Source organism: Orcinus orca, chromosome 11 (assembly GCF_937001465.1).
Source record: "Orcinus orca chromosome 11, mOrcOrc1.1, whole genome shotgun sequence".
Lineage (NCBI taxonomy): Eukaryota > Metazoa > Chordata > Mammalia > Artiodactyla > Delphinidae > Orcinus > Orcinus orca.
In genome coordinates, this window is record NC_064569.1 from 14,863,245 (window position 1) to 14,877,068 (window position 13,824).

The 13,824-nt window shown below is 37.2% G+C and overlaps 2 protein-coding genes across 3 annotated transcripts in view; one reads left to right on the forward strand and one right to left on the reverse strand.

Moving 5' to 3' along the window:
• The first annotated feature begins 358 nt into the window (after positions 1 to 358).
• LOC117201728 (ADP-sugar pyrophosphatase-like) lies at positions 359 to 790 on the forward strand. The gene has a single exon (XM_049695112.1). It carries the CDS (start codon positions 374 to 376, stop codon positions 773 to 775), a length of 402 nt encoding a protein of 133 aa, XP_049551069.1. The 5' UTR covers positions 359 to 373; the 3' UTR covers positions 776 to 790.
• A 1,309-nt stretch (positions 791 to 2,099) lies between these two features.
• The window catches only part of PLCZ1 (phospholipase C zeta 1), a 42,600-nt gene continuing 30,875 nt past the window's right edge, over positions 2,100 to 13,824 (reverse strand). Inside the window, exons 8-12 of one of the 2 annotated variants that reach the window (XM_033430300.2) lie at positions 12,985 to 13,101; positions 11,724 to 11,896; positions 8,453 to 8,585; positions 3,023 to 3,172; positions 2,100 to 2,261 (exon numbers count right to left, since the gene is read on the reverse strand). In XM_033430300.2, the coding sequence (XP_033286191.2) occupies positions 2,176 to 2,261; positions 3,023 to 3,172; positions 8,453 to 8,585; positions 11,724 to 11,896; positions 12,985 to 13,101 (659 nt within the window). In that variant the 3' untranslated portion in view covers positions 2,100 to 2,175. The remainder of the gene's footprint in view (positions 2,262 to 3,022; positions 3,173 to 8,452; positions 8,586 to 11,723; positions 11,897 to 12,984; positions 13,102 to 13,824) is intronic. The other variant, XM_049695109.1, reaches the window with a different exon arrangement.

Consider the following 13,824-nt stretch of genomic DNA (forward strand, 5'->3'; position numbering starts at 1 on the left):
GATCAAAGTCTTTAAACCTCATGAAATTCCAGGTCTTCAAAAGGCTTTAGGGGTTTAGAGAAGGTTAAATCCTTGGGTTAATGGGTTGAACATCCCACCTGCTATTAGGTTGAACATAGATATTATAAATAAAATCCTTCTGAAATGGGTCACACTTAAAAAAACACCTTATAGGGATCCTACTGATCTAACAAGAACTTGGGAAACTGGGAAGCATCCAACCATGTAAGGACAGTCGGCTGATGGGGTGGTGGTTACCTCAGTGCTGCAAACAACCCTTAGTTTACCAATGTATCGTTCTGGTGAAGCAGTTGCAACCACCAATGGCGCGCTGCTGCCTTGAATTCCCTGTGGGTCTCATCAATGACCACCAATGGCGGGCTGCTGCCTTGAATTCTCCGTGGGTCTCATCGATGACAACAAAAGCCCAGAAGCAGCTGCTCTTTGGGAGCTTGAGGAAGAAACTGGCTATAAGGGTGATGCTGCTGAATGTTCTCCACCTGTACGTATGGATCCAGGTCTGTCAAACTGTACCACACACACCGTGACAGTAACTATCAATGGAGATGATGCTGGACACGTAAGGCCTAAGCCAAAGCCAGGAGATGGGGATTTTGCAGAAGTAATTTCCTTACCAAAGAATGACCTGCTGAAGAGACGTGATGCTCTGGTAGCTGGTGAACATCTGACAGTGGACACCAGAGTCTATTCCTACCCTCTGGCACTGAAACATGCAAACACGAAGCCGTTTGAAGGGCCCTTCCTGAAGTTTTAAGGGCAAAAGACAGTGGCCACGTTTTTGTAAACAGAACCACCAGGCCTCCTTCACTAAGAGTTTGTATTCAGCTTAGTTTTAATGTAGATTTGAAATTAGCTTTTTCATAAAATAAAAGCAATATAAGTAAATTAATAAGTAAAGATCCTCCTGTAAGCTGGCAAAATAGAAGCAGGCCTCTGAGAACTGGCTGTGTGTCCCTCCCGGGGAGACTGTGCCCTAATCTTAAATCCAGAGAGCCCGTGAGTGAGGATCTGAATGACTATGCACTGAGTAAGCTGGGACATCTGACTCCTTATGGGTTGGATATCTGAATTCGCAGTGGCATTTTTATTTTAAATATTTAGTTCTGAGGCTAAACCATGATAATAGTAAAACATAGTAGATGTGATTTTTTTGTATATTTTTTCGGCCATCAACTGATAATGCATTAGTAAACATCTCAAACAAAGAATCATTTTTGTTATTTTAGTTATAAATTCAGATTTAATTTCAACAAATACCTATGAGGGCCCCCTAATTTGTCAAAAATTGTACTGGTGATTTCATCTCACTACCATGCAACAATGTGGTAGAACAGGTATTAGTATGCCTGGTTTTTTGAAAAACAGTTAATAATGAACCATATTCTTCTACATATGACATTTAGTAAAGCAAAGTCCTGCTGATGGTGAGAAGCCCAGCATATGAAACAGCACAGGAATCTCATCTCTGACCAAGAGGCAACCTTCAATGTGCATTTAGTGCAGATTCAGAAACACGGAAAATTCATTCAGAGATCCAAGCATGTAAGTCCCCATAGTAGATCTTTTTTATAGATACGGAGTCTGGAGGCAGTTTGAATGCAAATCAAAATCATATGCACTCATAAGAATGTCTGTATAATTACAGGGTACCCAATCCAGTGCACAGCATCTGAGAACTAGTCTGAGAATGCAGGGGCTAATTGCTCTCCAGGATTCAAAAGGGCGCCAAGCACCTGGGAATCTAATTCTTTCCTACTACAATATGCAGTAGTGGGTGTCTAGAAATTAAAACACTCCTAGATTTCATATTTCTTTTATACTGCAAAATACTTGCCAACCTGTCTTATACAATCAGACATATTTTAGCATCTTGTAAATTCTACTAATTAAACATGATACAAGCAAGTTGAAAGAGCAGCCTCAGCAACAGAGGGGCAGGAGAAATTGGCTGACGAGAATGCCATACTGTCAGGACCCTCTGAAGTTTCTGTTTTGTTTCCACTGTTCTATTTTGCATATTTAAAAGCACACTGGCTCAATATCTCAAAATAATTATTTTGCTTTATGTTAGAAAAAAAGGGGAAAGATATGGACACCCATTCTGGCTGTTTTATTGCGATGTACAGCTAACACCGTGTCCGGCACCATTAGTTGCTATCTGACATACCAAACATAGATAAACAGGGAAGCAGGCTCAAGACTCTCACCCATTTTGGAAAACAGAGGAACACGACGGTAACCTGCAAAAAGAATCACATTTGATGAGAACAATAAAAATAAATTCATCAACAGTGGCCCCAGTAGTGCTCCTGAGAAATAATACAGTAAGCACATATAAAAGCTAGGACTACGTAGTTATATTCCATCCCATATATTAATTTTCCCCCAAAGTAAAATATTTGACGTTTCTATCCCAACTTCCTACTAAACACCACACAGCTCACACTTCTCCTCCCTCAAAGTGCAGCGTCTCCAAAATTAGCCACCACCCTTCTGCTTCAGAAAGACTGATATCTCAGATGGTGGTAGAAAAGTAAAAATAAGGATAGAATTGGGAGCACAGTGTAAGTCACCCCTGAAAGGTAACTGCAAGGCAGCCCTGGAAAGACTCAAGAAAAGAGAGCCTTGGGCTCCCAGTGTCTCCTCAGGTGGGAAGAAGGACTCACTGCTTCTCCCTTCTGTGCAGTTCCCATCCTTCATTCCTTCATGGTAGTCATGCCTACTCTTAACTGAAACAACAGAGCTATGTCCATGTAGAGAAATTCTCATACAAGCCAAGTTTGTCTAATTAGTCTTCCTAGAAATCCCACTCCCCAACCCCACCTTCTGTATCAGAACACATTTCTGTAATTCCACTGGGAGAAAATATGTGTCAATACATAAATTTTCCTTTACATCTGACTGTCATGGAGAGAGCTATTTGGTATATAAAAGTGTGTCTTTGGTAAACTCCAATTATATATAAACATTAGCACAATCATCTTACTTTTAGGAATATTACCTTTGTTCATGCATAGAACTGGTAGAGTATATTGCCCAAGAAATTCATTTCCAGCTATTAAACCTTGATTTTCAACAACAAAACGTATCAATGCCAATTCTGGCACCTGAATAATAAATGTGAATGTTTCATTCCATCTTGGACTAAAAGCTGAAATATAAAGAAAGAGATACAACCAAAAAAAATCAAACACCATCCCTAGAGAAAAATGCATAATATCTGTTCTCTAAAATTCTTATTTTCAACACTTTTAATAGTAATAATAAAAGCCTGGGGTTTAAGGCACTTAAATTTTTAATGCACCCAATGAGAAAGGAATAATAATGACAATAATAACACTTATTAGGTGTCTACAATTTCTGGGCAATATTCTAAAAACTTTAAGCAGATAATCTCATTTAATCCTCACAAAAACCCTATCAGGGTTATTTCTATCCACACTTACAGATGAGAAAACTGAGCCACAAAGATGTTACATAAGCTCCGAAGGGTTTCACATAAATAGCCATTAAGTGCTCGGGCAGGAAGTCAAACAAAATGGAGTCTGATTTCAGAATGGAAACGTTTCACTATTATACAATATGACTGTTGTGTTCCAGCATTTTATTAACAAAGACACTGAGACATGAGGAAGTTAAATAACATCATTTTTCTATATCAGGTCCTATTATGAGAAGAGCTCTATAGACAGTTGTTGGAATGAGAGCTCACTAATGTTTGCTCTCAAGTCAGCTCCTGATCCTTCTTTTGACTAATTGCTCATTTTAAAATCCAAAGTCAAGGAGGAGCTTCAAGATGGCAGAAGAGTAAGACTAGAGATCACCTTCCTCCCCACAAAGATATCAGAAATACATCTACATGTGGAAACAACCCATACAGAACACCTACTGAACGCTGGCAGAAGAACTCAGACCTCCCAAAAGGGAACAGACACCCTCAGGCAACCTACATGTAAAGGCACGGCCAAATCCAAAGCTGAACCCCAGGAGCTGTGAGAACAAAGAAGAGAAAGGGAAATCTCTCCCAGCAGCCTCAGGAGCAGCGGATTAAAGCTCCACAATCAATTTGATGTACCTGCATCTGTGGAATACATGAATAGACAACGAATCATCCCAAATTGAGGAGATGGACTTTGGGAGCAATGACATATATTTTTTTTTCTTTTTCTCTGTTTGTGAGTGTGTATGTGTATGCGTCTGTGTGTGACTTTGTCTGTATAGCTTTGCTTTTACCATTTGTCCTAGGGTTCTGTCTGCCCTTTTTCTTTTTTTCTTTTTTTTTTTTAGTATAGTTTTTAGCACTTGTTATCACTGGGGGATTTGTTTTTTGGTTTGGTGGCTCTCTTTTTTCTTTCTTTCTTTTTTTAATTACTTTTTAAATTTTTTTAATAATTATTTTTTATTGTAATAACCTTATTTTATTTTATTTTATTTTTCTTTCTTTCTTTCTTTCTTTTTCCCTTTTATTCTGAGCCGTGTGGTGGACAGGTCGGTGCTCTGGCAGGGTGTCAGGCCTGTGCCTCTGAGGTGTGAGAGCCAGGGTCAGGACATTGTCCACCAGAGACCTCCCAGCGCCACATAATATTAAGCGGCAAAAATCTCCCAGGGATCTCCATCTCAACGTCAAGACTCAGCTGAATGTGGATTTCTAACCTCTAGAACTGTGAGAAAATAAATTCCTATGTTTTAAGCCAACCAGTCTGTTTTTGTTGCTGCTGAAGCAGCCTGCACTAAGACACTGAGTAAGCATGAGTTAGAACTAAATTTGTGGTATCTTTGTATGGGTTGTTTGATCTAACCCAACCTGTCTGATATAATCTCCCCATAAACATGAACTACTTCTATTTAATTTCAACTCATTGAGCTTCATCAAAACAAGATGATGAGGACACGGGGAGGGTGAAGGGTAAGCTGGGACGAAGTGAGAGAGAGGCATGGACATATATACACTACCAAATGTAAAGTAGATAGCTAGTGGGAAGGCACATAGCACAGGGAGATCAGCTCGGTGCTTTGTGACCACCTAGAGGGGCGGGATAGGGAGGGTGGGAGGGAGGGAGACCCAAGAGGGAAGAGATATGGGGATATATGTATACATACAGCTGATTCACTTTGTTATAAAGCAGAAACTAACACACCATTGTAAAGCAATTATACTCCAATACAGATGTTAAAAAAAATACAAAGTCGATGAGTAATTTATGTCCTTAGCAAAACAGATTATCCCAAACACTCTCTTGCCAAACAAGAAATCCAAATTGTATCACAATGTGACCCAAATCAGATAAAAATTAAGCATAATTGAATGGAATCAAGAAATTCACATCCAGATCAAATATACACTCTTATTTAATAAAAACTCAAAAGTTCAGAGAAAAATAATGTATTATTTTTCATTGTACAAAGGCAATGCTACACCTACTACTTCAATAGATCTGTCCTTTGAGTTACATTTCAAGAAGTATTGAAGCATTTATGACTAATTATACCATATCTATGTTTTCTATGGTACATCTGTAGTCACAAGTGCACATTTACTAGGAAGCAATCCAGAATGCAGTCTATGCCCGTAAAAATAGTAAACAAATTGACTCACACTGAAATAATAACCATCCTACCTTGCCCTAAGAAAAGAAATAATTCAACGGAGTATAGGGGCAGGTTTAAGAGTCAGTTCTTTATAGACACTGAAAAATGTCTCCACAAAATTCTTATACTAATTTATTCTTCCTCCTCCAACCCTCCTTCACCATACTCTCTTTCACTCTTTCATACACACACACACACACACACACAATCATATATAGACATATATGAAAGTCCTTTTAGTGTCAAAATAAAATAAATAAATAAAAAATAAACCAGAATACCAAATTTGCTTAGTTACAAATAGAGTTAAAAATCACTTCCCCACCTTACCCAAATGTGATCGTTTTCCTCCCAGACTCTCACGTCTTTCATTACCCTACGATTACCCTAGTAGCTAAGTGATCTCAGAATCCCTCCTGTCCAGTTATCTACACCCTTAGTCTTGTTAGTCTTCCTCACATGCATCCTCCATTCCTTTTCTGATGCCACAGCCCTTGTTTAGGACCTAACTTCTACATGCTCTAACCATGAGATCACATCTAACTCTATTCTGTATTTCTCATCTCTCTCTCATACACTTCGTCCTCTCTACTCTGCAGAAATGATCTCTGGAACGCTCAACTCTCTTAGTGTTTTGTATCCCTGTTTAAAAGTCTTAATTTTATTCATTTTATACAGAAAAGAAAGTTTCTACTACCTTATCATGGCTTTCACTATTTTCCATGACCATACCCAATGTAAATTTCTCATTTTATCTCACACTAATCTTTAAGTACATTGCATTTGAACTTCTTTCCTCTTCCCTAACATGTTTGAATTTTCTTTTCTCCATGTTTCAGCACTCATATTATTACTTTTGCCTTAAATTTCCTTACCCTTGGGAATTCCCTGGCAGCCCAGTGGTTAGGATTTGGCTCTTTCACTGCCATGGCCCAGGTTCAATCCCTGATCAGGGAACTAAGATCATGCAAGCCTCTCAGCATGGCCAAAAAAAAGAAAGAAAGAAAAGAAAAAGAAAAGAAGTTCCCTTATCCTCAATCTCTATAAAAATTCTACTCATTTGCCAAGAACCATCTCGAAATTTGTCCCTTCCATACAATTCTCTGTACTTTCTTCAAAGCACTAATGACTTTTTCATAACAGTTTTACTTATATTTCATGTTCCACACTGAACTGTAAACTAGCTACAATAGAATTAGTTGGGACATACATAAGAATGCAGTTGATAAACAGAGATTTGAAGTTTTTTTGATACTTAGAACCAGGCTTTTAATATAATGGGCCCAGTAATGTCTGATGAACCAAACTGAATTTCTGTAGGGATATTCTCATAAAACCCAGGGATGCAATCGAATTTCTAACGGGAGCTAGAATCACAGTATTATATAAGGGGTGCATTGAATAAATAAATGTTCTGTGCATTTTGTCATGAAGATTCAAGTAAAGGGGCTTCCCTGGTGGTGCAGTGGTTGAGAATCTGCCTGCCAGTGCAGAGGACACGGGTTCGAGCCCTGGTCTGGGAAGATCCCACATGCCACGGAGCAACTGGGCCCGTGAGCCACAACTACTGAGCCTGCGCATCTGGAGCCTGTGCTCCGCAATGGGAGAGGCCCGTGCACCGCGATGAAGAGTGGCCCCCGCTTGCCGCAACTAGAGAAAGCCCTCGCACAGAAACGAAGACCCAACACAGCCAAAAATAAATAAATAAATTTATTTAAAAAAAAAAAAAAAAAAAAAAAAGATTCAAGTAAGGGGATGGAGAAAACAAGGGATAGGTTACTAGAAGCTTCCTGATAGCAGTTACCATTTCTTGACACTGCCATTTCAACTCTAAGGGGTGCCAAATAAGGCAGGAAGTCATCACTAATATCCCTTCCCACTGATAACACAGGATGAGGTAGCAAAACTTCCCAAACCTTTTTTCATGCCTTTTGCACTAGGGGCCATGCTGGAGGAATATTCTGGATTTGGGAGGAGTTGAACATTGGACATTTGTGGGGGGGGTATTATCACCAAAGAAGAAGAAGTCTACTGAGACTGCACCTGCTTCTCTCTCTGTGCCATTTAGCCTGGAGCATATTTCCAGACTCTGAAATGAAGTCCACTATATTTTGGGAATATCCACTCATAGAAGATTCTAGACTCAAAGGATCAGTTGCAAGCTCTCTTCCCAGGTGATTCTAAGAGTCAACCCCAAGAATCTATACTTTTCTAATTTCTTTCATGATTTCAACTTCAGAGAAGAAATAACAATGTCAGTACTGTATTACCTAAACTATCATGGGATGCTGGAACACTGAAAATCTTACCAAAGTCATTTCTTCCATTCCTACATTTCTCTTCTGGCAAAAATGACTGAATTTTTTATCCAAATACTGTACGAGTAAGTTTCTATGGCATCCTTAGCCTGAGTCAGAAGCCACAGACCTCTGATCTAAAATAATTCAAGTAGTGAAGTAAAACTATGTAACATGCGGTATCAGAGAAATCGTAAGTTCTTTATTTTACACAGAGGCTAGAAGCTAAGTAGATTTGCAGCTATCAAAATGTCACTCTTAATTCAGTCACACAAGGAAACGTAAAAAGGAAGTAAAAATGGAAAAACCACTAATTTTTCAGGTCAGATACATTTTTGTATCTGTAATCTGAAAATACATCTCGCCAACATTAAGTCATTGTCAAATTGTTTTTGCTGCATATAACGCTTTGGTCATCTTGAACATAATGCAAAACCTTTTCCTTATGAATAATAAATACGTATCAAAACTCTATCAATATATACTTTTTAAGCTTTTCAACAAGAAGTCTAATAAATGTTCGATAAAATATATTAGGAGCTCACCATTTTTTTTAATTACACGACTCTGCTGTTTCATTTGATCATTTGGAACTCCCAAAATTTCTATAATCACTAAAGTGTCAGCTTTGTTAGATGATGAATGACAACTGGGAGGCAACTGGATCCCACTGATGAGCTGCACAAAAATAAGGGAATTCAAGAATTTAGCAGAATGTCAAACTGCACCACTGCTTAATTTCAAAACAAAATAGGTTTTCCAAAAATCATGATTGACTAAGTCATTTCCCACCAAAAAAACAAACAAAGTAGAAAATAGTGCCAATTATTAATTTTAACTCTTTTATCCTCAGATATCAATAGATGAACACCAGGAACATGTCTAAATTATTCCATTTTACCAATATGTGATTATAATAGAATCCACATTCTCCAAGATTGATGGTCCAACAAATATTTTTATTTTAAAAGCATTGTTATGATTCCCTTCTACTGTAATTCAGGCTGAGTCGCTCCAAAAACATGAACTCTTTTCAAATTCATATTGTATATATACAACAAAAAAATTGTAAACTATAAATACAACTTCTGAAATATAAGAAAAAACACCACATAATTTCCTATGATAGCATTCTCTGACAGTATAATTTATATGTTTGGATAATTTATCATGAAATTTTACCTTACCCATTGCTTTCTATATTATCATAAGTAACCTGAGTTTGACAAAATCAATTATTTCATATATATATTAGGGACTGGATAGCAGAAAATGCTTAACAAAGTAACTAATAATAGTTTCATTTAGTCTTCTATTAGTCAAGCTAATTGTTGAAGCACAGATTTGTTTTACTTTAAGGAACAAAGTCCAAATTAAAAAAAAAACAGTATTTGAAGTGTACTAGTTTATAGAGTGTACTAACGTAAAAAATTGAGACATGATTTCAATTTCTGAAGATTATAATAAAGAGGAACAAATAAATAATTGTTAAAAAAGAAAGAAGGAAAAGAAAAGAAAAAAGTGCCAGTGTGTAATTTTTTCCTTCCTACATCCACAAATTATGGCATCAGCTAGAAACCAGAGTAACTGTGCAAACATTTAACAACCAGTATGGAACGGGCATTGATCAATAAGCATAATTAGATATCAAGGTAACTTGAAAGAACATTGACTGTGAAAAACTAGCACACTGATAGCAGAGCCTATCAGCTGAATATAGGCCCTCCAGGTAATAAACCCTTATCAGTATGGGGAAGGTGCATACTGAAATAGAATTTAGAGATTTATTGTTCAAATAATTTGTACACTCTGATTCACAAAGCCCTTCCAGGGGCCGCTGCAGAGGATGGATGTCAAACAGAAAACCCTTAGTGGTCAACCAGATAGTTCTGTTTTCATCTATTGGTCTTATACACGAGATTTTAAACTTAGAAAATGATACCTTAGTTTTTATAAGCTTGAAAATAACTGATTTAATCCAAAGTTCTCTGTTTACAGTTGACAAAGAGTAAACCAGAAATGTTAAATGGCTTCATCAAGGACATAAGAAAGCTAACGGCAAAACTAGGCCTTTTTATTCCCAAATCATACTCTCCACCATTTGTGCAAGTCACAATGTAATCACAAAGCTCCTAGAAAAATCAGAACAAGAGGGGAGACACACATGGCTGTGGCAGCAGCTTCCCAGGAAAATCATCAACCCTGCCTCCTTCACACCATGTCACTTACACCCCTACGTGAGACCTCTCAGAATACAAACAGGCGGCATTTGTAAACATCTATGCATACCAGCTATCCTCCATCTTCACTTTCTCAATAAAAGAGCACATATATTCTCTTTAGTATTCTCAACTTGAAAAAGAAATCATTCATTCAATTAACCTACATGTATTGAGCATATACTTCGTGTCAGTTACTGTGGATAAGGGTTGAACAAAACACAGTCCTTATCCTTAAAGGACCCTCAGACAAGTGGGGGGAGAAAGACAAGTATAACAAGTAGATAATTATAATTTACAGTGTGGTAAGTGCCATAATGTATGCATGTATAGGGTGTTATGGAAAAACAGAAGAAAACTTCAAAAGAAGCACAGGAAAAAGCTTCCAAAAAGAAGTGACACTTAAAGTATTGAAAAATGAGTCAGAATGCAATAGGCAGATGAAGGATGGAAGAGTAGTCCAATCAAAGGAAATAGCATATGCAATACATAGAAGAGTCATTATGGACAAAAAAGAAGGCTTCCATGCAGTTTCGGAATGGGTTGAAAGGCTGGAAGAAGTGAGAGATGAGGCTAGAGGAGTAGGACAAAGCCAGACTAAGAAAACGATCAGGAGACACAAATAAATATTAAGTAGGCATGATAAGATCAGCACTGCAGCAAAATCTCTCTGGTTGACTTGTGGAAGATGGACCAGGACAACTGAGACAAGGCTCCCTGAAAACCCCATAGGAAGCCAAAGGAATGGAAGTGATGACAGGTAACAGATTCCCAAAAAAAAAGACAGTAACAAATGACATCAGATCAAGGGGATGGATAAGGAAGACATTTAAAGTGAGATCTACAGAACTTAGAAATGGATTGGACATGGGAAGTGAAGGAGATGTGGAAGACAAGAATAGCTCCACTTTTCTTGCCTGAATTAATTGAGTCAAGGAATTTGACTCAGTTCACTGAGATTTAAATAAACTAGAAGTAGATTTGACGAGGAAGGGATGTTCAGGCTTTAATATTTTAAGTTTGACAGAATATTGGTAAGGAGGCTAAGTAGGCTATTAAAAATAAGCCTTTATAGTCCAAAAATGAGGTCAGATTTGAGCATTGTTTGGGGTTGAAACAGTGAATGTGTATAATGTGAATGTGTATAAAAGAATACAAGGAGGATGTTTAGTTTGAGATAAGGATTAAGAAATTCTTTCTCACCCACAAATGAAAGTGAGAAAGAATCGCTTGCATATAGATTAAAAAGGAAAGAAGAAATCCACAGAAGCACATCAATGAGATTTGTGTGGATTAGGAAGGGATCTGAAAGAGTGGCTGAAACACCCCATCTTCTCACTAGAACAACAACTAGAACAACTAGACTAGTTCCTCTAAATTAGAACTATGCAATTTTTTTCATTCATGCAAAAAGGCAACAGAAAGACATTTTTCAGATATGGAAGGATGCTGAAATACCACCCACCTACATTACCTGAAAAGATTAACAGAAATTTAAAAGGCATTAAAGAAAATCAATAGAACTAAAAATATTAATGCATACTACCTAGCTTATATCATAACCAATACAGGTAAAAGAAAAAGTAATGAATCTTACCCTTATCATAAGTATGACTGGATTACTGTCCATTAGTGCTTTATTTGGATTAAACTTTGTTTTACTATCTCTTAGGAAGTGTGGTTTCAAAATATATCCAGAACCACCATTATCCAAAAATTTCCCATTTTGAAGATCCATAGGCAGACCAGGGGTCTGGAAATTTAAGGCCACTGTGAGGGAAAAAGAGTATTTTGACATTGTCAGGAAACAGAGGGTATATCTAAAGAAACGCAACTAAACAGTTTACTGAAACCTAATCATGGATTATATATCTTTGAACATTTTAAGAGCAAGCATTTGCCAAATAAGTCATGATTTTTAAACCTTTCCTTTTGCCATGTCTTTGTTAACCTATGAAGGTGAGTTTCAAAATTTAATCTGCAAATTATTTTACAGCTTTGAGATAAAAAATCAAAATGGCATACAGCATAGATTATAGAATAGCAATGTACATGTCAGAAAACATTCAGGAAATATGAGAGTAAAGAAAATCAGTCATTAAATGCTGGAAGGGAAGACACCAACTGTATCATAAACTTTCAGGTCTAAAGAGGTACTGTAATCACTTGAGGAGAAAGCGAGGAACAGGCAGAGCAGTAATTGTTGTTAAAATACAGAAACAACTCCATATAGGCTGGTAAACAGCCACTATATGCAGTACCACCATCTACCCCCCACTGCCCTCCCCAGCATCCTGATCCCACCCCCTCCCTCTCTGAAAACCTATGGGCCTTGTCACAGTCGAGCAGCAGAAGGGTTAACACCTGGCACTTTCTGACTGGTTAGTCCCACTGGTACACCAGTTGATCAGTTTGGAATAAGGAGAGTCAGTCAAGGACAAATAACAAAGCTATGCAGTCTTACTTTTCAATACTATGAATGCAGAAGTGATTAAAGTACAAAAAGCAGAGGCCACTCGATTTGAAGAGGCCCTTAGCAAATCTTTCAAGCAAAGGACTCTATCTTCACTGTTCTCTTATATCTCTTTTTGGTTTCTTTTTCCCATTCCTACAATTCCCATGCAAACTCCTCATGAATTTAACCTCCATGCTTCTACCCTCACCTAGATTTACCCTTTTCAACCTATTTAGGAATAACTTCAACTCTTGAAGCCATTGATTTATCATTGCTTGACTCCAAAACACCCAGGCTCGAAAATTCTTCAAAGGAAGCTCTTTTCATGAATCTTTTATTAATTCACAAAATGAATTTATTTTATCTTATTTTTGCAAAAAACTCAATATCCTATGTAACATACCCATTTGACAACCTACATTCCAAAATTCTTGAGGATTAAAATTAGAAGAGTCTGCTCTTGTTGCTTTGGGATATATTCTGGTAATGAACTTCGTGGTGTGAAGAATAAATTCATTGGCTAAAAAAAAGAAATTTATTAAAACATTTCAAAGATTTCAAATAAACTACTATGTCTATATATTTATTTAATTCTACAACAGTTTCAATAATGTTGATGTCTATTGTCCTGGCAGAAATATTTGCAATTCATGAAAATCAAAATAAATTCATGCCTTTGTTTGGCAGAGTAATTCACTGTTATTGAAAAGTTAATAATAATTTTTATTAAACAATTTTATGTAATTATTCACTCAAAGAAAGAAACAATTGGACAATATATTTCTTTTTGTTCACATCCAAATTAATTTCACTTTGACATAGAGTATATAAAATTCCAAAATAAAATGCATCCATTTTTGAAAACAAAAGTATCTTTACCCATTTTGGTTTTTTTCACTTTGGTTTTCACATTAGGAAAGAATTGCACGGAAGTCATATAAAACTATGTGATGTCATCCAAGTTAATCAAGTTTAATATTTAACAGATCCTCAGGGCTGAAAGGGACCTTAAAGTTACTCAACTCAGCTTCCAGCTGACCTTCTAACCACCATAGTACCTTTCCCCAAAATTCATTCAATTTCTCTTTGCATCCCTCCATTGAAAGAGAACTTGCAGGACTTCCCTGGTGGCACAGTGGTTAAGAACCCACCTGCCAATGCAGGGGACACTGGTTCGAGACCTGGTCCAGGAAGATCACACATGCCATGGAGCAACTAAGCCCGTGCGCCACAGCTTCTGAAG

What these genes read in the sequence shown, in the direction of transcription:
- LOC117201728 (XM_049695112.1), top strand. Translation starts at nt 374, where the DNA reads ATGGCGGGCTGCTGCCTTGAATTCTCCGTGGGTCTCATCGATGACAAC.